Raw genomic sequence first — 24,619 nt, 5'->3', positions numbered from 1 at the left:
ACACACACACACACATACGTAGCTAGTAGTAGACCCGTGGTTAGAAACCGTCCCCATTAACCCATACACTGTCACCCTTCTCTTCCAATACTGAATACAATAGCTGAAGTTTGCATCAATAGTATACAAACAATGCCATCTTAGTAGAGCGGTTAATTTTCGCTGCTGCCAAACGATTCACCTCAGCTAAGGGAAGACGTCTTGTAGAAAGGTGTTACTGGAAACTGTTTGTACTCCCTTCAGTGCGGGAGGCTTCTGCTACTTTAAATACTACCAGTGCTACTAATACTACCACTACTACTTAATCATATTTCCTGACAAATTAGATAAGGCCGGAAGTCCACTATCGCACTAACAAGGACAGTGAGTAAAATGTTTTAGGGTATATTTTATCGGCTTCAAAAATACGCATCAATTTTTGTTTACCCCTCCCACATCTGCCCCTCCCGATAAACAGAGCCGATTAACGCGTCAGACCGGTTTCCTGTTGATACGGGGAACGGCGCAGCGGCACACCCAGCGCTTACGTCCCTCCGGCAGCCCATGTACTGAAATGATGGGATGAAGGCTTTACTTTTTCTCCGTTGCATTAACACTCTCACAGCCTTCAAATTTGGTAATGCTTCACTTGGTCAGTATCTATTTTTTAGCATTTTACCTCGACCACTTCACTCTAATGAAGTTACGCCTCACTCCCTCTTCCCCTTTTCTCCCTCCCTCCCTCCCTCTCTCTCTCTCTAGTAATGCTTCAGTTCGTCAGTCAGTATCTATTTCTGACCATATAATCTCAACTGTTTTACATCGATGAACTCACTCACTCTCTCTCTCTCTCTCTCTCTCTCTCTCGACTGAATTCGGATTAGGATTTTCTTTTTTTCAACTTGTGGGCATAGATATAGCTTTCATTGGGGCATTTATACTAAATGCTTCTTTTAAGCTGCATGTAGTCACTAGAAGGTAGTAAAAATACAATTAAAAAGAGGCAGAGAGCTTAAGGGGATAGCTCCTCTGTTAATGAAATGATGAGTAGATATTTTATTTTTTCATGGTAACAGAAATACTGTCAAGACGTTGAATTTTAGCAAAACCACAATTGGTCAATACCTTGTTTAGAGACTTTTTCGGTCGTTCATTTTATCTTAACTCCGTTTTATCCGGTAAACCTTGTCTTTTACTAAAAGGGTCGATTGGAAGTTAGAAGTAGTCATTTGGAAATGTTGACGAAGCCATCATATAAATAATGACGCTAGTACTTGGCTTTAGGGGTGTAGTAGGTTGTTATTTTAGCCCCACTGCCATGATTGGTTTATTTAATGATCATCTCGCTGTGTGTTTGAGGGTTAGGATGAGCAAGTCTTATTAACTGTCTCCTCAAAAGCTTACTAGATGAACTGCAACTAACATGTAGTACCATTCTCATAATCTTGGCTACTAATTTCTGAAATCCATTGTAATTATTGCTAACTTACTAAATTATACGAATCATAAAGAGTTAAAGATAATGTTTAAATCCACTTAAAACTTTCCCAGACGCTGAATGCCTTTAGATACACTGCCACCATACGATTTACTCAGGGAAAAAAAAAAATCAGAAACAAGGTTAAAGATGCACCATGCTACTTGTTGCTCTCCCAGGGATTACATCAGCAACCCGGCTTTTCAGTTCACTTATCGATCCAACCATAACTTTTCTGAACGCGCTAAGTCCAAGATACACGTACGTCGCAAAAAACTTTCAGATTCCATGACGAACACCTTAGAATGAACGACACGACAAGCTACACGTGTACTTGGCAGCCGGAGAAGAAGCGCCCGTGAAGAGGGAAAATCTGGCATCTTCCTCCGACTGGCAACTGCGTGGATAAAACCGGGTTGGGTTGTGGGTGGCGCAGTCTCTTCCTCCACACAGCAGACAAAGGTTAGCCAGTGTTGTGTACCGGCCTGTTGTAGAGTGTAGCACAGCACCTCAATCACCTTGTAGCCGCGGTAGGAGGCGGTGTCGGGGTGTGGGGTGATCGTGTGGGAGGTGCAGAGTTCAGGGTGTGTGCGGTGTGATGTCTCTAGGGGCGAATATCGATCGCTGCTGCTCCCGTCCTGTCTGAGGACACTCCCGTTTTTGCCAAGGACTGTCTAAAAATGAGGATCATCTCATACTCACGGAGATTTCCGTGCCATTCTAAATTCTTGACTCAACCATTATGGATGCAGTAGACGCGGCAGTTATTTTGTGCCTTTTTGCAGATGACATTCAGTTATTATACTTTCGAAAGTCATTGTTCCCCCCACCCCCAAATCAGTAAACACTGTGATATACAGTGTACATTAACATCCGTGGTATCAGCCAACATTGCTGGCTGGATTAGTTTTTCGTCAGTCAGTGCCGAATATGTTTAATCTAACAAAAATAGAATGACGCCAGTATGGGAGTGGTGAGGTGTATCAGTTTTGCGCAGTAATGTCTGTAATTAATAAATAATGTATATGATTAGGAATGTCAGTCATTAATATTTACAATTTTATAGTAAAATATTTATTTGTTATGCACACCTCTAAACTCGTACGTAAATTATTATAAAATGTGTGTGTGTGTGTGTGTGTGTGTGTGTGTGTGTGTGTGTGTGTGTGTGATAATAAAAATTAGACATGACACATACACTGACCTACTTACAAACAAAAGTGAACCTAAAGAAAATTGTTAAAATAGAAAAGATAATCATGTTCGGTGACTTCAACGCCATATCAGGGGTAGGTCGGAGGTTCAGGTCCCGGTCAATAATTCGTTTACACATCTGGGACTCAAGCCAATGCAGCGAGGTAACAGTCAAATTCTCGTTCTTGAATTTAGCAAGATGTCACTAGATTTTGACACTGATTCGAAACAGTGTAAAAGAACGATGGAGTGTAAATGTAAGGTCGCAGGATAGATTAATGAATCTGGGAAAGTGACACTAAACCTTCATAATGATGTCTTTTTCTTATTTATTTTAATTTTGTGGTTATTATTTTTTTTAATTATTAGTCTGGGTGACGTTCTTTTTAGTTTGATTTTGCTTCTTTCAAACAGTTTTATATGATAGCCCTACCATATTGAAGGGGTTTATAAAGGCTAACTCTAACGCCTCTAGTCCAGCGAGTCCACCCTAAGCTGCATAAAGTGGTTAGTGGACAAGAATATATATATATATATATATATATATATATATATATATATATATATATATATATATATATATATATATATATATATATATATATATATATATATATATATATATATATATATATATATATATATATATATATTGGTAAACAAAGAGCGATCCTACCAGTCAAAGAGTATGTGAAGATCGTGTCCATAATGAATGTTTTTAATGTATACAGTATAATGCAATAATGAATAAAGCTGAAAAATGCAACAGATGATACGCGGCTTCTTAGATGATGAAGTCCTCAAGAATAATAAGTCCTTGATATAACTGGCAAATGAGTGGTGAAAATTTGAAAAATTCATAAAACAAAGGTAAAAAAATAAAAAAATGGAGCGATAAGGAAGCGAAAACTTAGATCCCTCTCTCTCTCTCTCTCTCTCTCTCTCTCTCTCTCTCCTCATTACAAAAGCATGGAAGGTTCGGGTAATGAGAGGACGTAGGTGTGGCCCTTTTGTTGTAGATACTCAAACAGTGTAATCATGTCGGTATAAATAGTTCCATTATCTTGAATGTGATTATTTTCTCGTTTTACTTAAATCACTTCCACTCCGTTTATTATTGGGGATAAACAGGGATAGTAAAGATGATGATGATGATGATTCCATTGGTGTTAATCCCTTCAGTACGATAGTGTCTGTATAATCGTATTGTTGCTACAGTCATACGCACTCTTTTTCAACTAAGGGAAGAATTCTCGTAAGAGTAGTAGTAGTAGTAGTAGTAGTAGTAGCAGTAGCCCCAGGCTCATTGGACTGCAGGCTCAAACTCCCCCCCCCCTTCTGAAGTCCACCAGCCTCCATTTGGGTGATAATGAAGTAGACGAAGTACATTTGCATATGCTGGCGGATGAACCACCGCGTTATATCAGTACCACTACATGAAGGCGTCCCTCTCCAGCACCACTCATAATGAAATTAAACGTTTGCGGCTCGAAGAATCCTTGGATAAAATTTTAACAGCTGTCTGGAACAGCAGGAGGATTTGCGAGAGAATGTGTAATCAATAGAGAGTGGGCGGGTGGGGCTCCATGGAAAAAAAAAAAAAAAAAACAGCCCCAGCCCTAGAAAGAGAGAGGATTATTTCGAAATATATCGGAGAGCTTGGAGAGGGCTGAATCTTCTATATTATTGTTAGTAAATTTTGCACATTTTTATCATAATTGACTCTACGTAGTGAAGGGGTTCATGAAGTCTTTATCTAACTTTTCCAGTTCGAAGTCTTTCCAAAGCTGCATAAAATTACAGGAATTAAAATATTATGAGGTGACAGCAACTTGGAAGAGAGAAATACTGCGATTACGGGCTCTGCAAACCGTGTAATTGAGGACTAGCAATATTGCATTTTTTTTTTCTACAGACTGTTTATTCAGGACAGGGAAGACCTCATAGATAAAAGAGACGGAAACAAGTGCTGTAGGATTAACAAAGAATAAAATATCAGTGTCAGATTAGTAACAGGATTAAAACAAGAGTGTGGTTTGTTTCCGTAGGTGGGAAACACACTCAGTAATCCCGTCCTCTGCAAAAAGAAGGCAAAAACGACGATGACGTGCTGGAGTCGTGTGTGCAGAAATAGGAATATGAAAAATATGACTGCTTGTTGGTGACGTGGTGCTTTTGTAAGAGAAATAAAGAAAACTGTGAAAAAATCTTGGATATATTTATGGAGCAATATTATATAAAAATAAAATAAATAAATTTATTTATATTTAAGTTATATATTTATACGAGTATATAATGTGTGTGTGTGTGTGTGAGAGAGAGAGAGAGAGAGAGAGAGAGAGAGAGAGAGAGAGGGAACACCTTGCAAATGTGGGGAATAAAGTTGTTATTGTATGTAGCTGAAAAAGTCCGATGGCAAATGTTAAGGGGAAGTGGGTGAGACTAAGGGAAAGGGGCACACAGACTTCTTCCTGTTGCAGAAAATGTGGTTTATCATTGGAAAGCGAGTAGGTGCAAGAACAATTCCTAAGTTAAAGTTGGAAAAACAACGCGTTAGTGTAAAGTTTATAAGAGAATTGGGAATCTGGTACTTGAAAGTGCTGATATAGTAAGAAAAGTAAATTAGAGTTGTATTTTTTCACCGAATGTTGGCTAGCAACATTGCCAGAAAACTGGATCTCTGAAATAATTGACGAAATAAAAGTAATTATGGAACATGTGTAGAAGTTATTGCATGAAAAGCAGAAACTACGAAAAAGTGAAGGATGCTGGAATAAGGGTAATTATTAAAGAGGTGTAGACGTTACTGGATGAAAAAGAAACTACTAAGCTATTGCAGCACAGAGATGAAACTAGACTGGACAATCAGTTAGACTGTTTTATGAACTGGTTCAGTATAGTGATACTTTTATATGTATTCTTGCTCCCCTGATGTATTCATTTTCAACAGAAGAGAAACTTTCCGTACTAGGAGCGGTCAGATATCTCTTTCCATAACTCCTTTTAGATTAGGGGGTTTACCGGACCCAAACAAATTCGTGTAGCAAGAGCCGAATTGAAGGTTCAGTCTATATTATGTACTGTTAAGAGCTTGTGAGACAGCTGAAGGCGTAAGTTAGGAATCCGCTTTTTATCTCCAGCCAGACATCTAATCCTATAGTTAAACTGAGGTGTTCGTGATAAAAATAGCTCCAAATCACTTTCTCCGTGATCATCACCACTTCCTTCCTCTAGTTAAAGCCACCTTTCTTCACGTACTCCTTCATTTTATCATATTCTTCCTTTACGTCTTCCATTTTTTATTTTCCTGTCACCTTTACTTTTGTATATATCTTCTCTATCTATCTATCTATTGCCAGACGCCTCAATCCCGTTTGGGGTGGCCACAAACAAATCGCCTCCAAGTCGCCCTGTCCCCCGCCATTTCACTGCCCTGCTCCCAACTCACACCCCCCTCTCTCATATACCTCTCCACCCCATCCCTCCATCTCATCCTCGGTCTCCCCCTCCCTCTTCCACCCTCCACCTCACTCACATACACTCTCTTCGTCAATCTTTCACCCTCCATCCTCTCCACATGGCCAAACCACCTCAGTGTGTTCCTCACAACGCTTCCTATCACATCATCTTACTATGAATTATTCCTTTGTTCCATTCTTATGTTAGCATGTGCAAAAAAATATAACATAAAATTGTGTGTATGGCTTTGAAGATACTAATGTTCTTTGGGAATAATGTATGGAGAAAGAACTACTTCTGAAGAGAGAGAGAGAGAGAGAGAGAGAGAGAGAGAGAATGAAAGTTTAGAAAGCTGCCTGAGAACATGAAGGCGATAGGTAAGTCAGGATAAGATTAAGTGAAGATTATACTAAATGGATGACCACCTTCTAAACACCCAAACGGTATCGTGTCACGAGAGAGAGAGAGAGAGAGAGAGAGAGAGAGAGAGAGAGAGAGAGAGAGAGAGAGAGAGTTCGCATACAAGTATCCATTCAGTCCGAGAATATCTTGGTTTTGCAAGACGATTACACACACACACACACACACACACTTACTAGAGCAAACAGTTTCAGGAACAGAAACCCAGAGTCCCGGTTCATAAAATCCTCGTATTCTCTCGGTGCCTGCAGCTTCAAAATCCGTCAGCAAAGATACAAAAGTGCTCACGTGACTCGCACCTCCAACTTTCCCCTTCCCCTCTGATGCAAGGCGTAATTCCGGGGACGGCCGCTCGTGTGTGTGTGTGTGTGTGTGTGTGTGTGTGTGTGTAGGACGGGATGCGCAGTTTGCTTGGGCTGTGGCGATATACAGTCAACAGGAAACATTAGCTTCAACTTTTCCTATATTTTCCCTGTGATTGGTAACACTGTATGGTAAGGAATTTACTCTCGTGCTTTTATAACTATATATATGTAGTTATTATTTGCTGACTGGGCTACAACTACGAGCTAATTTCTTGCCTGTAAGGGACTATGAAACCCACATCAAATAGGTACACCTGAAGTAAATTTCTGCTGTCTACCACAGACTCAGTCAAAAATGCATCTTCAGACAGGTGATCGATGGCTACACAGTGAACATTGTTATTGTTCTCATGTTTTCACAAAGACATGAGCTTTTTGAAAGCATATTGTATACAGTATGTTGTATAAATTTCTTCTTTTATACTATATTGATAAAATCAGCAGGCATGCATATTCATGAAAAGTTACTGGAGATTATTTCCAAACAGTTCCTTCACAGTTTCAGATGTAAGATAGAAAAATTTCACATATTTGTTAATGAAGATAACAGCTGGGGACGGTAATATCACCCCACTTTTTAGCTGAGTAATCATTAAACTCTCATATAATATTCTGAAAAATGTCTTGGGCTGCAAAGAACGCGCTACCGAGTTTCGAAAGGTATTGCTCACTCCCCGTTTGTCGTAATATCTAGTCATTTATCATAATGAAGGGAATCGGTAATTATGTCCTATACGCTACAGTCCAGAGCCTTGACACACAAACCATCATATGACCAATTTCCTGTCATAACCATTATTTGTTTTTGCATGAAGAACAAAGGACATAGCAAGACTATAGCTACTCTGCTTCCACTGTCCTTCTACAGAACAAAATAACTGGGAGATTTTACTCTCGAAACTAAATCTGTTTTTGCAAGAACAGCAGGCAACAAGGGAAGTAGATTCTGGACTTTACTTCTTCACAGCAATATACATCATAGTCCCGATAAGGAATCGATCATAAGCTTCTTGGTGCATCGGGACCAGTCAATATGTCACTTAGACTTTTGGGAGTTAAGCGATAGTGGAGCAAAATTTAAAAGTAATTATCATTCATATATTTTAACAAGATCTTCCCAAGGCCTTGGCTGTATGGCCATATTCCTTCCGAAAAAGAAGCTCATTCATTACTCTTACGTTCATGATTTTTCTTTTGTTTTTCTTTCTGCTACTCAACGAGCTTGTTCATCGTAGCGAAAATGTTTTTGTGATGAAACAGATTGACACACTCTATATTACCGTGTTCAGTGGTGTTTGCTTTTTCCGTGCTATCATCAGATGAACTCATATACTCGTGGTTTGTATACTTCTGACTGAAAGTACGAGTAATATCAACGCATAAATAACTATAGCACTGGAGCGTTAAACTCTTTCACTGTCATGACTGGATTTAAGTATCGCATTCGGGGTAAAATATGATGTCTCTGTTCAGCTTGGTGAAATCGTTGCAGCCATAGGGTTAGAAACTTCCCTTTGCTGACTCGTACGCTTAAGGCATTTTACTCAGGCTGAAAACTAGATCTTTATACTGGGGGAGAGAAATTTTGACGGTCGGAATCTTTATCTCTTTGATACAAGAAATTCACATGTATTTTGTCACTTGCTACATCTTGATTCCCCCCCCCCTCTCTCTCTCTCTCTCTCTCTCTCTCAGCTGAGGAGAGACTTTTCCCAGCTGGAGGGATTAGTTAAATCTTCAATAATCCCTTCACTACAAGATATCCCACCCAAAATGATGTCAGATCGACTTTCAGGAAGCCACAGTAGTAGTTGGAACCCTAGCCTCAAGTGAACATGAACCCAGTCAACTGCTGGCTGAAGCTACTCTTTAGCCTGCAGTCTCACATCCTTCTTCTGGGGAGGGAGGAAGGGAACAGACGAACGCTTGTATAACCGAGCGTCGGAGTCACTCGGTCATATCGGTGCCACCACGTGAAGGCGTCCCTCTCCAGCACCAAATCATATAGAATAAAAATAGATATCCTTACGAACAGACCCAGGACAGAAAATATGGAGTTGCAGGTGCGAATACTGCTTTTATGGCTGTTTTGACAATTGATTTAACTCACGTCGTGAAGGGGAAGGCAGACCTCAAGATTTTGTATTACTGAAAAACATGATTAAAAAAAACTTTGACTTTTGCACGTCATTGCTAACTGCATTATGAAAACTGAAATGCAAGTTAATCATTTGCCATTCTTATGTTATATAAAAATGACAATCCAAAATCATGGGCTGGCCTACACTTTCCTTACGCGGTTTTTAAAATGCCGTCGATAAATAATTCACTGTGGAACGGTTTACCAGGGAGATATAAAGGGTAGCAAGTGCGTGGTGGCAGGACCGCCTAGATGTTTCCATATTAATGCCACTGTAGATGGAAAGAAAAGTTATGAGATTGGACGTTAAATGCAGAGAGAGAGAGAGAGAGAAAGAGGAGAGTAATTTACAAGGTAGGCTTTGTTAGAGGAGAGACAGAGGGAAATGAGAGGTTTGTTACATCACACCACAAGGCAGTTGCATGGTTAGTTTTTGCCAATGATTCCCCGAGGCTCAATAGCGGGACTGTGGAATTGTAGGGCATATATTTTTTTTCTTTGCATATTGATACCGGTGTTTGGAAATTATACCTTCATCTCATTAACGTTACCTTACAAATTTATCTTTCTGTTTACATGTCTCTCCATCTACCCATCTTTATAAGTCAGTCAGTCTATCTGTCTGTCTGTCTAGCTATCTATTTATCTGTCTGTCTGTCTATCTGTCTTTATTTCTGTCTGTCTGTCTATTTCTCTGTCTGCTGGTGTGTCTGTCTGTCTCATATTGTTCCCACCTGAACATCTTCATTTACATACTATACATGCGTGTGTGTGTGTGTGTGTGTGTGTGTGTGTGTGTGTGTGTGTGTGTGTGTGTGTGTGTGTGTGTGTGTGTGTGTAAGAGCTTAGCTTAACGCCTGTGACCCCGAGATCCTAGTTGAACTACGATGTATATCAGGAAGGAAGAGTCAAAAAAATGAATCTGTGTAACCCCCCTAAACATCATTTACTTTTTCCTCAGGCATAAGGAAAAGAAGGCTACACACACAAACACACAGACACACACACACGCGTCCGAACATACGTGTTGAATGCATGTGAAAGTTTGGGAGGCGTGAACGTGTGTGACGTTTGCTTGTGTGTGTGTGTGTGTGTGTGTGTGTGTGTGTGTGTGTGTGTGTGTGATAGGGGTGTAATGATGGCAGGGGAAGGGGTGAGGCTTAAAAAGATGAGACTTAGGTAGGGCGACTTTCGGTTGTTCGCTGGAATTACCGGTGTCGCTACCAGTGTCACCTGTTTCGTCGTCTCAGCTAATGATGCCCTTGCCACCTCAGTCACCAGCTTCCATTTTACCATCTCATGCTGCCTTGTATTTGCCCTACTGTCACTTACAATACTACTCTCTAATGTTCCTCTGTCTGTGTCCCGTCTCTACCATGTCTTCCTCCACACCCAGTACCTTTTTTGTTACCATCTGCGCCTTGTATCTTTTCAACCCTCTTCCCCTCCTCTGCTTCCCTTATCTTATGCAGGGGCGCACCCAGGAATATTTTTCGGGGGGGGGAGGGGGGCAGATTGCCAGAACTTAAAATCATGTTTTTTTAAAAGAGACTGTCAGCGTATTTCGTTTCTTACAAGGAAGGAAATTTCGGGGGGGAACGATGGCCCTCTTGGCCCCCCCTGGGTGCGCCCCTGATCTTATGTGTTACCGTCTTAGTCTTGTGTCCACCATATCCTTCTCTACTTCGACAATCTTCACTTTCACCTTCTATCTCATGTATCTATCCTGCCCTCCTCCTAACTACTCTATGGCGTGACGGAGTGAGAAAGGGAAAGTGATGTACGGTATTCCCTCCTCGCTTAGTGCAGGATGGGGAACTCTCCTTCGCTGGCCTGAAAGTGAGAGTGAGTCCGCCAGCTGTATGATGCGTTCTTTTAGCAGACATCTCGCTCTCCCTCTCCCTCACCCCATCTCTCTCTCTCTGTCTCTGTCTCTCTCTTTCTCTCTCTCTCTCTCTCTCTCTCTCTCTCTCTCTCTCTCTCTCTCTGTTGTTTGTTTAAGTTCTTTTAGCATTTACTTATCCGTTCATTTCAATTCATTGTATGAGAGAGACAGACAGACAGACAGACAGACAGAGACAGAGACAGAGAGACACCATGACAAACTGACTGACGGCAACCATCTTCAATTCCTTTACGGTGAGGAGTGGGGGTGGGAGTGGGGAGGGTAATGGTGAGGTCAAGGTTCTATTCCCTGACCGGTCCGACTAATCGACAAAGTCTGTTTCCACCTTGTCGTTCCCTGTTTACCTAAACATACAATCAGGTTATGCATATGAAACTGTCATGTACGGGTCGATGAAACTAAGCTTTTATTAATTGTCAGTAACATTGGCCCTCGTTCTGTTTACAACCTACATCGTTTTTATTTTCATTTTTTTATTTTCTTACATTATATTCTTTTTGGTGGGGAGGGAGAGATTGAAAAGGTGAAAGAAGCCCTTGTCCTACGGTGAATCACAACTGACAGGTGATGATGGCTATAATGCTGATCTGTTAATCATGCCTTCCCAAGCAGGTACGAAGGTTGTGATGTATGAAGTAGTGGTGGAGAGAGTGCCCGTAAATCGTTGTTTTGCTGTGAAGTTTTGTAAGAAATGGTGGAAGCAGTGTGGCTGGTATTTTTAAGATGCTTTTATACTGTACTGTAAAAGTGAGGGAAGATTTTAAATATTTCGTTTTTCAGTCTTTGTCCTCTATTCCTAGTTGGCTTGAAACAAATTCATTCAGCTTAAATCAACGCCCCCATATTGTTCAGAGGAGTACGATACCATGAATAAACTAAAAATCATAACATCGCACTGAAATAGCAAAAAGGAAAAGTTCCTAGAAAGTAAAGTTTACGGTCATAATTATTTTACGATATCATAAAAGTATATTCATCGCAATTATCATTACCATTAATATAAAGTGTTAAAAGATTAGTGCAGTAATATTTCTTTGGGCAAGGAATTCTTCACTCCCCCTCTTATATCTTTTAAGGGTAACCTGAATCAACAGACGTTATTGTAACTACTCGATGTGTTAATGAATATTGTTTTTACCTCTACCTATCTATGAATCTGCCAGCCTGTCAGAATATAGCCAGACCCCTTAATCCCGGAAGGGGTGGCCACAGACGAATCATCATGGCACCCTGTCCTCCACCGTCAAGCTGCCTTTTCTCAAGCTCGCACCTCCCCACTCAAATTACCTCTCCATTCCATCCTTCCATCTCGTTGTCCCTCTCCTCCCTCCTCGACCTCACTCATAGACATTCATCAAGTCAGAAGAGGTATATACTAAGCATTTTACTAGAAGGATTCTCTCTTAGGCTAAATATAATCGTGTTGCGACATCACAAAAAAATAAATAAATAAAATGAAGACGTTCTCTACAGAAAGGCTTATGGATAGAGTTTATAATGATGGTTTTTAATTCTATACGAGTTATTCATCTTAAGCTGAATATAATCAATTGCTAGTAGTAGGGATGAAATTGAAATACATAACTATCTATCTATCTATCTATTGCCAGACGCCTCAGTCCCGTTTGGGGTGGCCACAAACAAATCGCCTCCAAGTTGCCCTGTCCCCCGCCATTTCACTCCCCTGCTCCCAACTCACACCCCCCTCTCTCATATACCTCTCCACCCCATCCCTCCATCTCATCCTCGGCCTCCCCCTCCCTCTTTCCCCCTCATAACTGCACTTGGGAAATTGAAGTTCTTAGGGGTCTGCCGGATGTGCTTTGGGAATGATCAATAGCTTTTGTTTGCCCGAGTGCTAGGAAGTTGTCTCCTCCCTTTCAGACCCGCAGCTGGGGATGGGGGTACATTGGTTCCAAGTAGGTGACGAGGTGGGACAACGTTTCCCTATATAGTGATACAGTAGAATGCTGCCTGGCTCTCATTTTAGTCCCGGGTTCGATTCCAGGCACAGTATTGGTAATATGTTAGTTTCTCTAATGGAGGTGATTTTCGAGCGAGTAAGTTTCAAACCTCTTCACCACAAGATGTTTCTCAGTCAGAATCAAATCGCATGGAATTGGCAAGAGGGCGGAACTGTGGAGCAATATGGTGGTGTGAATAATCCGGTGGGAGAAAGTTTGCAGACCAGGCAGAGTGCCGGCAGGCTCTTGAAAAGCAAGGTCTGGTGAGGAAACTGCTGGGGAAAAAATTAAATATATATATATATATATATATATATATATATATATATATATATACTGTATATGTGACATGGAAAACGGAACTGTCACGCATAACCATTTCATTATGATGACGTAAAGACATCCATTTCCAGACCGTAATTAGCTCAGAAGAGGCTTTTCAAACTGCAGGTTTTAGATGTAGTTTTCAGTAACCCCGTCAGTACCCTGCTGCATTTCTTAGCCGATTAAAATTGTCTGGTACCGACAAGATTATGATCTAACTGAAGTTTTCAGGTTATAGGAAGTTAAATATGAAGAACTGTCACGTACGTCAGAGGAAATGTTAGATACAAAAAAGAAAACTATCTTACAGGTACACAGTACACGATAGACTCTGGGAACTGAATAGTTACGGTATATTCATGAGAAGGAAAATGCTTTTTGTACAGAACACAGTCTACTCTGCTGAGGTCTTTCTAGTCACTGGCAGCTTAGGACACAGAGAAATATAATGTGATATGCGTGGCATGTGAAGACATCATCCACATGCCAAAACAAAGAAAAGAAACAGTATTATATTCACCTATAATCAGAATAATCATTGAAATTGGGTGTATGTTGATCAGTTCAGTAACCTCATATAATTTTTTTTATTATTCGCTGATTATTGGTGGACGACTTTATTCATTTTATATGATTCTTCTCTAACATGCGGGGTTAAAACATCCTTCAGTTACCCAGACAGTACGATGACGTCTGTTCATCTGTTTTATAACTGAATTTCAAATATTTCAGCTTGTAAGAGATCCATCTGACTGAAAAGGTTAGTAAATACATTTCCTAAATCTCTGGAATATATGGCAGCTGTGATGGCGACCAGCTATGCAAGGTTGTATGCTTTTTTATTTTTATTTTTTTTTTTTTATTTTTTTTTTTTTACAAATGTGCCTCGGGAATGTGGCAGGAAAAAATTATGGTGTGTAAGCAGCGATGCGTAAAAAAGGGCAGAGGATGTAAGTCACACATCAGTTATTTTGTGCCTGGTGTTATTTGAATTTATAGATAATAATTATTTTGAAGGTTTAATACATTGGTAGTCAGCTGGAATGTATGGCAGGTGTATAGTCGGCCAAAATGATGAATAAACATTAGGAGAAAGGTGAGATGAATAATGAATACTGACGACTGAGTTTAGGCCTATCATAGACATAGTTGTTTCTGTAGCGAGCGCGTGCGTGCGTGCGTTTGTAATTCACCGGGTCGGTCAGGATCAGTTGATGGTCGTGATCTAGGTCAAGAGGTCGTGATCGTCAGCTTTTACCCTCCCGGAAGGGAGCTGAGAGCTCATATAGTCCGATCTAAGGGCAAGGCTGTGACCTTGATACACGCACACGCCCATCCCCTTGCTCAAGGGGGACAGTATCCATCTACTTCGTCAGTGAAACTTTTCGCAATCTGAGCGAGGCGCGAACTCCCGTCCACCAGATGGCGAGCGAGAAGGTTACCACTGAGCCAGCGAGCGGTGTGTGTGTGTGTGTGTGTGTGTGTGTGTGTGTGTGTGTGTGTGTGTGTGTGTGTGTGTTTTAAATTATTTACGTATGTACGTTTGTGTATACAGCATATTTGTGTGCGTATATCTGTATTTTTGTGTGTGCAGGTGCGTGTTGCTTGTTTATGAGCATGTTTGTGAAAAATAACTTAGACATACTACTGAACCCCATCACTGAGTGGGATCTCTCGTGAGCTGAGTACAATCATGTGCCTGAAGCAAGAGCTCACAGACGTCCAACAATCGTGGAATGCCAACCCAAAATCTACCACACTTCCATTCTTTCATCAGTATCAAATTTTACTTTTGTCGTTATACTCTCGTCTTCTTTATATCTGTTTTATTACCTGAAAATTACGAGTATTCTATCATCAACTGTATATTTCCTTTTCGTGGCCTATCTACCTATTTTATCAATGAGTCCTTTATGGTGTACGGTCTCGGGGCTAGGCCATTTGGTCGCATCATTTAAGGCGAAGATGACCTGTCGCTTTTCATGAATGGCGCTTTATGTTCAGTAAACCCCATTCGCCCCTAAGATGTATACCACTAAGGACCCTCCCCCCGTACCCCCGAACCCAACAAAGAATAAAATTTAAATGGTGTCCTCGAACTGAAGAAATGAGAACATATGAATAACTCATTACTCTTCGAAGATCCGTCTCTCTGAGGAAGTGTCGAAGATTTTCAAAGCGTGAATGATGACTGAACAGATTCATGATCCATTTCACTAAGCACGGCATCCTCCTCACAGTTCTCCACGTTGTGCTTTCCTTTTCCTGTGTCTAGATCGCACTCTGTTTATTAGTAATACGGTGGCCCAGGATAATGATGTTGATGTTGATGATGATGGCTCAGATTTATGCTTATCGCCTATGAGGGGTCGTAAAGGTAGACTGTCATTCTTTGCCAACTCCTAATCTTCTTTTAAACACCTTGCAGCAGTTGATTCTCCATCCAGGTCCCCGGTTGTACGGCTGGGTGGGTAGGAAAAAACGTGGTATATAATGATGCTCATATCCTTGTACTTTATCTTGATCCCAATTTTCGTCGTTTTATAGCTTCCTTCATGGTGCTCAGCGACGGAAAAAGACAATACTCCCATTCCGTGTCCTTTCCATAGCACATTTACGCGATTACTACCACGTTTTAGTACTTATCTCTTAGTACAAATCAGTACATAAGAAGGAGATCCAGTAAAATGTAAAATCAATATGGTAGTCTAGCCGGGCGAGGAGTCGATCTCAGGCTTTTCCTGCTGCGAGCTGGATGAGCTAACCTTCACACCACCGGCCCTCCCCCCACACCCATGGTGTTAATGTTGTTTGTCCTCAGCTACAGACAGCCAAACGGAACTCTAAGTCCCCATTTTCACGCTCCTTGCCCGCTCTCTGTCACGGTCTGATTATAAGGTTTCTCAGACGGTGCTCATCAGAGAGGAGAGGTTGGGGAGAGGATGTAATAGGTCACATTAGCTGTGGGTAAAAGCTGTGTTATCTCCCGGGCCTGCGTGTTTACTCCCTCTCTCAAGGTAAAAGAAAACACGATTCCCAAGCTTTCAAGGCTCTGAGGGATAGCTGAACAGATGGCTGATGTTTGAGAAGTCGCGAAGAGCATTTTGGACTTGTTTATGCCGGTACTTATGATTAAATTGTCGTGATTACAAATTACAAACAATAATTTTACATATCTTTACCACAATGAACTGCAATTTTTAAAAGCAAGGCACCGAATGACAAAAATCATTTTTCATTCAGACCAAAAAGTTATATATACAAGACAACTGTTTTCAGTGCCTCACACAAATTATGCATTTCTCTGTATTTCCACTGGAACAGGGAGATAAGGATCCTGCGTAGTACATAACTACGTGAATAACATGGAATCTTCATGCTCTCTCTCTCTCTCTCTCTCTCTCTCTCTAACATACACACACACACACACACGACCTGAAGAAACGACCAGAAACTGAAACGATTGGGAGAAATAATATGAAAGGATACAGGTAACAACATATCTGTCGTTAGTTTGATTGCAGCTAACATCATCATCATCATCATCATCACCAGCAGGAGTAGCAGCAGCACCATAACCATGTTTCTCATTAATACGTGGTGGGGGAGCTTCTAGTAAATAGCAAATGAAAAACACCTAAGTTAGGGACGTATCAACAAGGTGCCAATGAACCGTACTTTACATCCACTTACATCCATGCCTTCAAAAAGTTACGATGAATACAGGATTCTTTTTAGTTCAGAAAAATACCATGGGACAGAGGGTTAAAAGCTGCTGGACGACGTAAGAAAATGTTTCCTAACGAATGATGGACAAATATGTGCAAAGCTGTCAGGTATAGAGTAAGTGGATTTCACTCCATACCATTAAAATCTGTATTATCATTGTTCGTACGAGCAAGTGCGTACGTGCCTGTGCATGCGTGTTCGTGTGTTCATGAGCGCGCTAATTTGTGTGTGTGTGTGTGTGTGTGTGTGTGTGTGTGTGTGTGTGTGTGTTTTATTACGGGAAACGTAGCGTTGCATTAATCCCGGAGGAGTTGATTACGACGCTAATTGGTATTGTATTTCAATAAAAGCTATGGGAATCACGCCATTTTTGTCTTTAATTCCACACAAGGTTTGGGGTCTTTTCTAATTGATAAATTTTCCTATGCAGTGGTTTTAAAATGTTACAAAGATTAAAGCCGTCTTCTGAACTGAATCCCTGTCACAAAACATGTTAATCTTTATTTTTGGCATTTTAGCCTATGGCTTTTGTGTATAGATTTTGAATATATATACTCGTGTGTGTATATATATATATATATATATATATATATATATATATATATACAATCAATCACTTTCCACTGTTTTGTGTACTACATTTCATTGGTAATATTCCATTCAATATGACCGGACTGTGCCGATGCGTTATTGCTACTTTGGTCTGTTAACCCCTTTAGCTTGGTAACGTCAAGCACGTCTGTGTGGAGAAGGGGTGAAGAAGGTCATCACTGATGTACTGCTATTAACACCACATCCCAACCCTACAGATGGTGTGTGAAGGCATACTGAAGATGGTGTCGGTGGTGGCCCTGATGCACTTCACGGTGGGTCAGGAGGCCGGCGTGGTCTCCTCCTGCACTAACGGGCTGTGTGGCTCGGGGGTGGCACATAGCCAGAGCACAGATGCCAATGGGATTACTACAGGGGAGTGTGCCTACATCAATGCACGGGGACAGCAGGTCAAGGTAAGTTTGGATTTCATTAATGAGTCGTCATACAGGTATTATTAACACTTTTACTGTAACATGATTCCAGAAAATCTGCAGTCACTACGATGGTAACTTTTCTGTGACATTCGTATTACAGTCACTGTAATTTTAATCAGCTTAGCAAGATCATCTAGAACTGGAGGGTGTAGAAGCAGTCTCAAGCAATTCTTCACTACACTGAAGGCTTTGTGTTCTTGCTACTACAAGACGATGATTTCAATTAAATGTGGACCACTCGGATGAAAGGTGTTAAGAGTCTTCGTTTCAAAGAGTGCCCAACAAAAGGAGATCACACGTGACTATCAGTGTGTTGCCTCTCTTTGGTAGGTAAAGTTGCTTATCCTAAGTGTTAACTACTGATATGGGGGGGGGGGGTTATTTGCATTTTAGCAAAAATTTTCTATAATTCAGTTGCAATGTCATACGATGTACGAATATATATTCATTCAACCCTTTATACTCTGTATGGTCCAAATCACACAGATTAGAAAATCATCACTGATGTGAAAAAATGAGCGCTTCGCATTTTACTTAAGAAGGTCGCAGTATATGATTTCCGCTCCTCTAGTATTTTTAAATTTAGGTTAACTTCCCGCAGCTCTCAGGCTGACAACCACAAAATGCTTTTACGGTGAGACACCAATCTGCAACACCCATACCTATCCTCTCACAAACACACCATGTCTAGAGGTACAGAGAGTTAATTGCCAGTGACCACAAATCCTCTCTTGCCACACCTTGATGCCACCTCAGATCCAGTGAAATCTCACAGCGTATCGAAGAGAATGCTGTCATGGAGAAACTGAAGGTTGTACTCGGAAATTCGCAATGACAGTCCCTTAATAACTCTAAATAACCAGAGCACGATATCAGTATCTCATAAGTAATTTTGTATACATGAACCAGCAGCCCTCTTCTCTCTGTGATATTATCTGTAGATTAAAAACTCGTGAGTCAGGGTACTTTTTATAATGTAGAGGTGTTGTTTATGAAGGACTACGTAATCATTTCACCATCAAACCATAGACACTGCTTACATTCTTTTCCCAGTTTAATCTGTCGATGAATACGAAGACGTTACTGTGATATTCAAGCATTTCCAGAACTAATGTGAGTACGGTTGATCATCAAAATTCAAGACAGGGAAAAATATATATACAGAATGGATGAAAATACGACCTGTATATGGAAAATACTTGAAATATTTAACAGCATAGGAAGGAAAATCTTCACAAACGCCGACAGCATAATATACACATTAAATCATACTCGTAAATTCCTTTTAAAAAATCAGAAACGAGCTGAACACTGATGGTATAGTTAATTTGAACGTTGGAGAGAGAGAGAGAGAGAGAGAGAGAGAGAGAGAGAGAGAGAGAGAGAAAGGGAGACGCAATAGTGCTTTGACCAGTTGGCGATTCAAGGCTGTGAGAAAGATCGGGAAAACCAATTAGTCCTCTCATTTAACTTGGATTAGCCTACATCACAGGTAGCGTTTAATATGCTGAAGGCTTAAATGACGATTGCATGTAGCATAGGTGTGGCTGATTTTCCCGCGTCACTCTGATTACGGTTCCCTTATTTATGTCTTTTTTCTATTTTTTTGCTGTTGTTGGATTCCACTCCCCCCATTTGAAGTGGTGGTAGGTGGGACGCTAACCATCTTCTATGTCAGTGTAGTGCTTGCTTACACGTTGCCCCACAATGAGTGACATGCAAAGTGAGCATTTTTGTTCTCCGAGTAACTATTTACTGTGTTGGGTGTCAAGCATACCCATTACATAGATGCCTGATTTTCCAGTGGCTCAAGGCGCTTTGACTGGATACGGCTCACTGGGGTACGTTATCAAAGGGAAAGTTGGGGTTTAGTTCTTACCCAATGGCACACTAGACTGATCCCTTCCATTTTATTATTACGTTTGGCTGCAAAAAATTATAAGTTTTTGTACAGTTTTAGTGGCGTTAATGTTAGCATTCTTTTTGTGTTTTTCTCGATTTTTTTTTTCCTATATAGTGCCTAATAATTTTGAGAGAAGTTTTAGTGATCTTTATTTTTATTTATTCTTTTGGCAGAGCAGTAATTCGCACACCCAAAGATGTCATTCACCTAATGCCTCTTGCTCTTTCAGATCAAATACCGCCAGACCCCCGACGGACGGATTGATGCCAAGGCCAGCGAGCCGTATGTGCAGGACCCCAGGGCTGAGCTGAGGGCGTGCAGGGAGGCGGTCAAGCATGTCTCTCACAACGTACAGCAGAATATTTTCAAGACTCAGGAGCAGGTTAGTCTCTCATATCTCACAGATCCAGGAGCAGGTGAGTCCCTCATATCTCACAGATTCGAGAACAGGCTCGCCATTTACATCCTGCAGATTCAGTGGTACTTGTATTTCGTATCATCCTCCGACCTGTTTACAGAACAGTCCCTTACAATTTACATCAACAGTTTTGCAGACTATGGAGCACGTCAGTGTCTCTCCCACTGCAAACCACAAGTCAGTCTGTCACAGTCTGCTGAATTAGATGTTCAAACTGTTAGAACATCGACTGGAATATTTTTGCATACTTTAGAAAAGTTAAGTTTTTCTATCTCATAGATGCAGGAACAGAATCAGTCTTTCCTATTTTGCAGATATATGAGCAAGTCTGCTTCTCACGAAGTTGAATAGAACATAAAAAAAACCAGCAACATGTCAGTCTCTCATACTTTACAGATTTGGGGAGTAGTCTGACTCTCACAACATCCGCCAGAATATAATTCAGATTAAAGAGCAAGTAAATCTTCCTTATTTCGTGGACTTTGGAGTATATCATCTCTTTCACTTTGCAGAATTAGGGGCAAGTCAAACTCACATACCTCGATGACTTATGACCAAGTCAGACTCTCTCATTTTGTACATTTAAAAGCTCAGACTCTCACATGTTGGTGACTGTGAGGAAGGTCAGACTTTCACATGTTACAGACTCTGAGGCAGGTTAGACTCACATCACATTTTGCAGTACCGCTGTTAGTCATAATTTTACAAGTTTTGCAGTACTGTTTGGTAGTCATAAATATCACTCCATACATTAAAACAGGTGTTTATACGAGTACTATATACTGTAATTATTTCTGAACAGAACTTAATTTTTAAAAAACGATAAAGATGGATGAAATAATGAAATCCAGTTGAATTTGCAGAATGATTGTTGCAAATTGAATCAGATATAGATTTTTTTTTCACATTTCTTATATTTTCTCTTATAATAGTACTAGTACGTTGAACAGGGATGGGCAGGAGGGTCACATGGGATCCTCCAGCATAACTTGTTATTTTCATACCGTGACATTATAATACCAATAGCTTATCTACAGATCAGTCCAGGTTTTAAATGTTTTTACTTAACTGATGATACGTGAAACAAAGAAAACTAAAGTCATATTAACATATCTGTCATTAATATTATGATAGCCAAATACGGTAGTGGGGCCCTCTTTTTGAGCGGGCCATGGGCAGTTTCCCAGTTTGCCCACCACTACAGCCACCACTGATGTTGAAGATAAACTTTGAATAATGCGTGAATCAGGTCGCCGTCCATTTTGGCAGGACTCTTTAGTGGTATATATATATATATATATATATATATATATATATATATATATATATATATATATATATATATATATATATATATATACAGTATATTTTCATCCTATCCACCGCATTTGAATGCTAGGAACAGGGTCAGAATGATGGCATCTATGATAAATGCTGTAAGGTGGGAATGCTAACGGCAGTGATGATGATGATGGATGGTTGAATGATGATCAGATGGATGGATAATGGATGATTAGCCAGTGACAGTGATGAATGATGGTTGATGGAGATCATGATGGCGATAACGATGGTAATGGAAATGATAATAGTGATGATGACGACAATGATGATTATGATGATTGATGATGATGATGATGGTAACGGTATTTTTCCTCCTCAACAGCTACAGCGGCAACAGGAGCAGCTTCAGAAGGAAATTTTCCGCACACAACAGGCCATCTTCGGCCAAGGGGGTTTCGCCTTCCCTCCACTCTTTGCCTTCCCAAATCGCTTCCCATTCCACAACATCCCACGCCCTCAGTTCTAAGGAGCTGAAAGGGCAAGGCTTCCATACCCTCACAAGAGAGCAACACTTCCATATCCTTAGACACCCAGCTTCAACTCCATACGCTGCTGCTTCGCTTGTAATAGACATTCCAGTACCGCAGTAATCAAAAGGTGTCTATGCAGTAATATACATTGATATAAAGAATGGTGTACTAACCCGCTGAGCCGCAAGGACGTCTCTGGATTATATTCTTGGCGCCTCCAGACAATTCTGTTCAGCTTAGTAAAGGTTTTCTAGAGTTGAGGGGTTAATGGCGTTTGTATCTAACCCATCCAGTTCGAAAAGTCACTGCGAGGCTGAATAACACCCTCTAGTTAGGCTAGTAACAAGAACATGACATAACAGATGTTCTCGGGTTGAAGTAAATAATGTGAAATGCTGCTTATTAGTTTTTTTTTTTTTTTTCAGTCAAATTAATGGTCCAGCTGACAAATTTATTAGCATCCTGTGGTTAAGCAGCGGATGCCCGTATATAATAAATATATACTATATTTCTTAATAACTGTTCAAAGGAGGTTCAAAAGTTCAATATCCAGTGAATACTCAAAAATTTGTCCTGCAGATTTAGTAAGGTATAGGCGGGGTCTGTGGTGGGATCCCTTGTTTCCTCACAGATGATGGGAGAGACATCAGTGATAAGCCTTAATTGACGAGTAGCAGTTGGTTGAAATGAATCAAATTAAGATTGTAGCTAAAAGCAGTGATGTCAAGAGATCAGTGACCTAACCTTACTACACCGACATTTCTTATATGAGAGATGACGGTGTTTCCTAAATACAGTATAAAAATAACGTGTCTCTTGCATGAAACAACTGCAGGTGTGCATAACAAAAGAAGTCAGCCTTACATTACAGGTGTCAATAATTTGAACTTCTGTGCCGTCAGCAAAATCACAATCAGTTACTCAATCAGTCCTAAATTCTGAAGTCAAGGACGTCTCTCCTAAGATGAACAAAATCGTACGGGAATGGGCAGAATGAAAGAGTGACCATAAAAACTGGTCCTATATTAAAATCAAACTAACTGCCTTGTAAAACTGATCTGTGTGTTGCATTTAGTCTCCCTCAAGTCTGATCAGTAGAATCTGGTTGGGTTCTTCCAACCATTCTTTAGCGAGATGACTGGAGACTCAAACCATATCACAACGAATGTGATCCATATTCTTCCCTATATTCAACCGTACCAAAAGTTATCAGGTCGAGCACTAACTTCGAGGTCTGGTGAAGAAACTATGCATGAGATTAGTGATAATAATAACTGGTGAAGACGAGACGCCGGCTCTTGTCGCTTATCTATTCACTCGGTATGTCGCCATGTACCCTGAATTGATCGTGCTTGCAAAACTGCTGTCACGTAGTTTAGAGTCGCTTAGGCAGAGCTAGAGCTGTTACTGTGATCGTGCTGTCATCCAGTCCTCCCTTCTTTTCTTCCACACGAAATATACTTAAATAAATAAAACTAAAGCATGTATTAATGGAAGAGTATAATTATCTGCATTGCAACTCGAACCTTTGATGTAGGGAGGAATGAATTTATAATCTACACAGTGATTTGTATTTCGAATAACTCCATATGTGTAAGGAGCTGGCATCAAACATTAATGCAGATCCTCATCAGACTGATTATTTCATATATTCATATCACGCTAAATATAATTTGGAACCCACTGCTGTTTTTCTGTCCAGAATATCCAACCAAAACACAGTATTTTGTCTATGAAATGCAGAAAGCTGAATAATCGTTTGGATATACAAGGACCAGCGGTACATAAAAGGAACAGAATTTATCATACAAAATAAAGTAATGGTGATTGTTTCAAGCACTTTCACTGGGAGGTTCCCTCAAGACTGAAAAGTACTAGCAATGGAAGTGATGGGGTTAATGCACTTTTTTTTTTTTTAGCAGCCTTAAAAAAGCAACAGATGATCGAGTGTTTACTTAATGGCCTGTGGATTTACACGAAGGAACAATGAGAGGAAGTTTCATTCACATTTATTCTATGAGCTATTTTAGTTTTGTTGTTGGTGTTGCCTTTGATCCATGAAATCATAAAACTAATAGGCAGATATCATTCCATTTCAGAATGCTAAGTCCTTTTAGGCAAATTTTAGGACCACAGACATTCCCGGAGATGGTTTTAGAAGTTGCATGAACGGACTCTGTGTTGTAAGTATATGTCTGAGGTGAACAAACGAAATGGAAAATGATAGCCAATCCCAGATTACCCACTTCAAGGTGTATGAGACCAAGACAAAGGCAACCGTAGCCGAGTATGTTTACAGGTAAGTGATCATCCTACTTCCCCTGATGGCATTACATGATCGAAATACCTCCAGCCGACTCCTGGGAATCGAATCTATACCCGGCCGTCACTCCGACAAGGGCATTCTAACTACTAGACTCTGATGAACTGCAAATATCCAACAGCTTCAGCCTGGCTTTGCCAGTTCAGAAGGAGTGCTTGTGTTATGAGTACAGGGTGACT

At 40.4% G+C, this 24,619-nt stretch overlaps 1 protein-coding gene across 1 annotated transcript; it reads left to right on the top strand.

Moving 5' to 3' along the window:
• The first annotated feature begins 1,855 nt into the window (after positions 1 to 1,855).
• Positions 1,856 to 23,836, top strand: LOC145400963 (uncharacterized). The gene is made up of 4 exons (XM_080273328.1): positions 1,856 to 1,918; positions 17,767 to 17,964; positions 20,118 to 20,270; positions 21,970 to 23,836. The coding sequence occupies exons 2-4, from the start codon at positions 17,767 to 17,769 to the stop codon at positions 22,111 to 22,113; spliced, it is 495 nt and encodes a 164-aa protein (XP_080129454.1). The 5' UTR covers positions 1,856 to 1,918; the 3' UTR covers positions 22,114 to 23,836.
• The last annotated feature ends 783 nt before the right edge of the window (positions 23,837 to 24,619 follow it).

Source organism: Coenobita brevimanus, chromosome 54, assembly GCF_032717465.1.
Source record: "Coenobita brevimanus isolate Jiangsu-jjx chromosome 54, ASM3271746v2, whole genome shotgun sequence".
NCBI classification, from domain to species: domain Eukaryota; kingdom Metazoa; phylum Arthropoda; class Malacostraca; order Decapoda; family Coenobitidae; genus Coenobita; species Coenobita brevimanus.
The sequence above is the reverse complement of the archived record's forward strand: the minus strand, read 5'-3'. Positions and strand labels throughout refer to the sequence as shown.

Excerpts from the sequence above, each read along its gene's own strand:
- LOC145400963 (XM_080273328.1), top strand. The coding sequence starts at position 17,767 with ATGGTGTGTGAAGGCATACTGAAGATGGTGTCGGTGGTGGCCCTGATG. Across the intron at positions 17,965-20,117 it reads CACGGGGACAGCAGGTCAAG|ATCAAATACCGCCAGACCCC; the intron begins GTAAGTTTGGAT and ends TTGCTCTTTCAG. Across the intron at positions 20,271-21,969 it reads TTTTCAAGACTCAGGAGCAG|CTACAGCGGCAACAGGAGCA; the intron begins GTTAGTCTCTCA and ends CCTCCTCAACAG.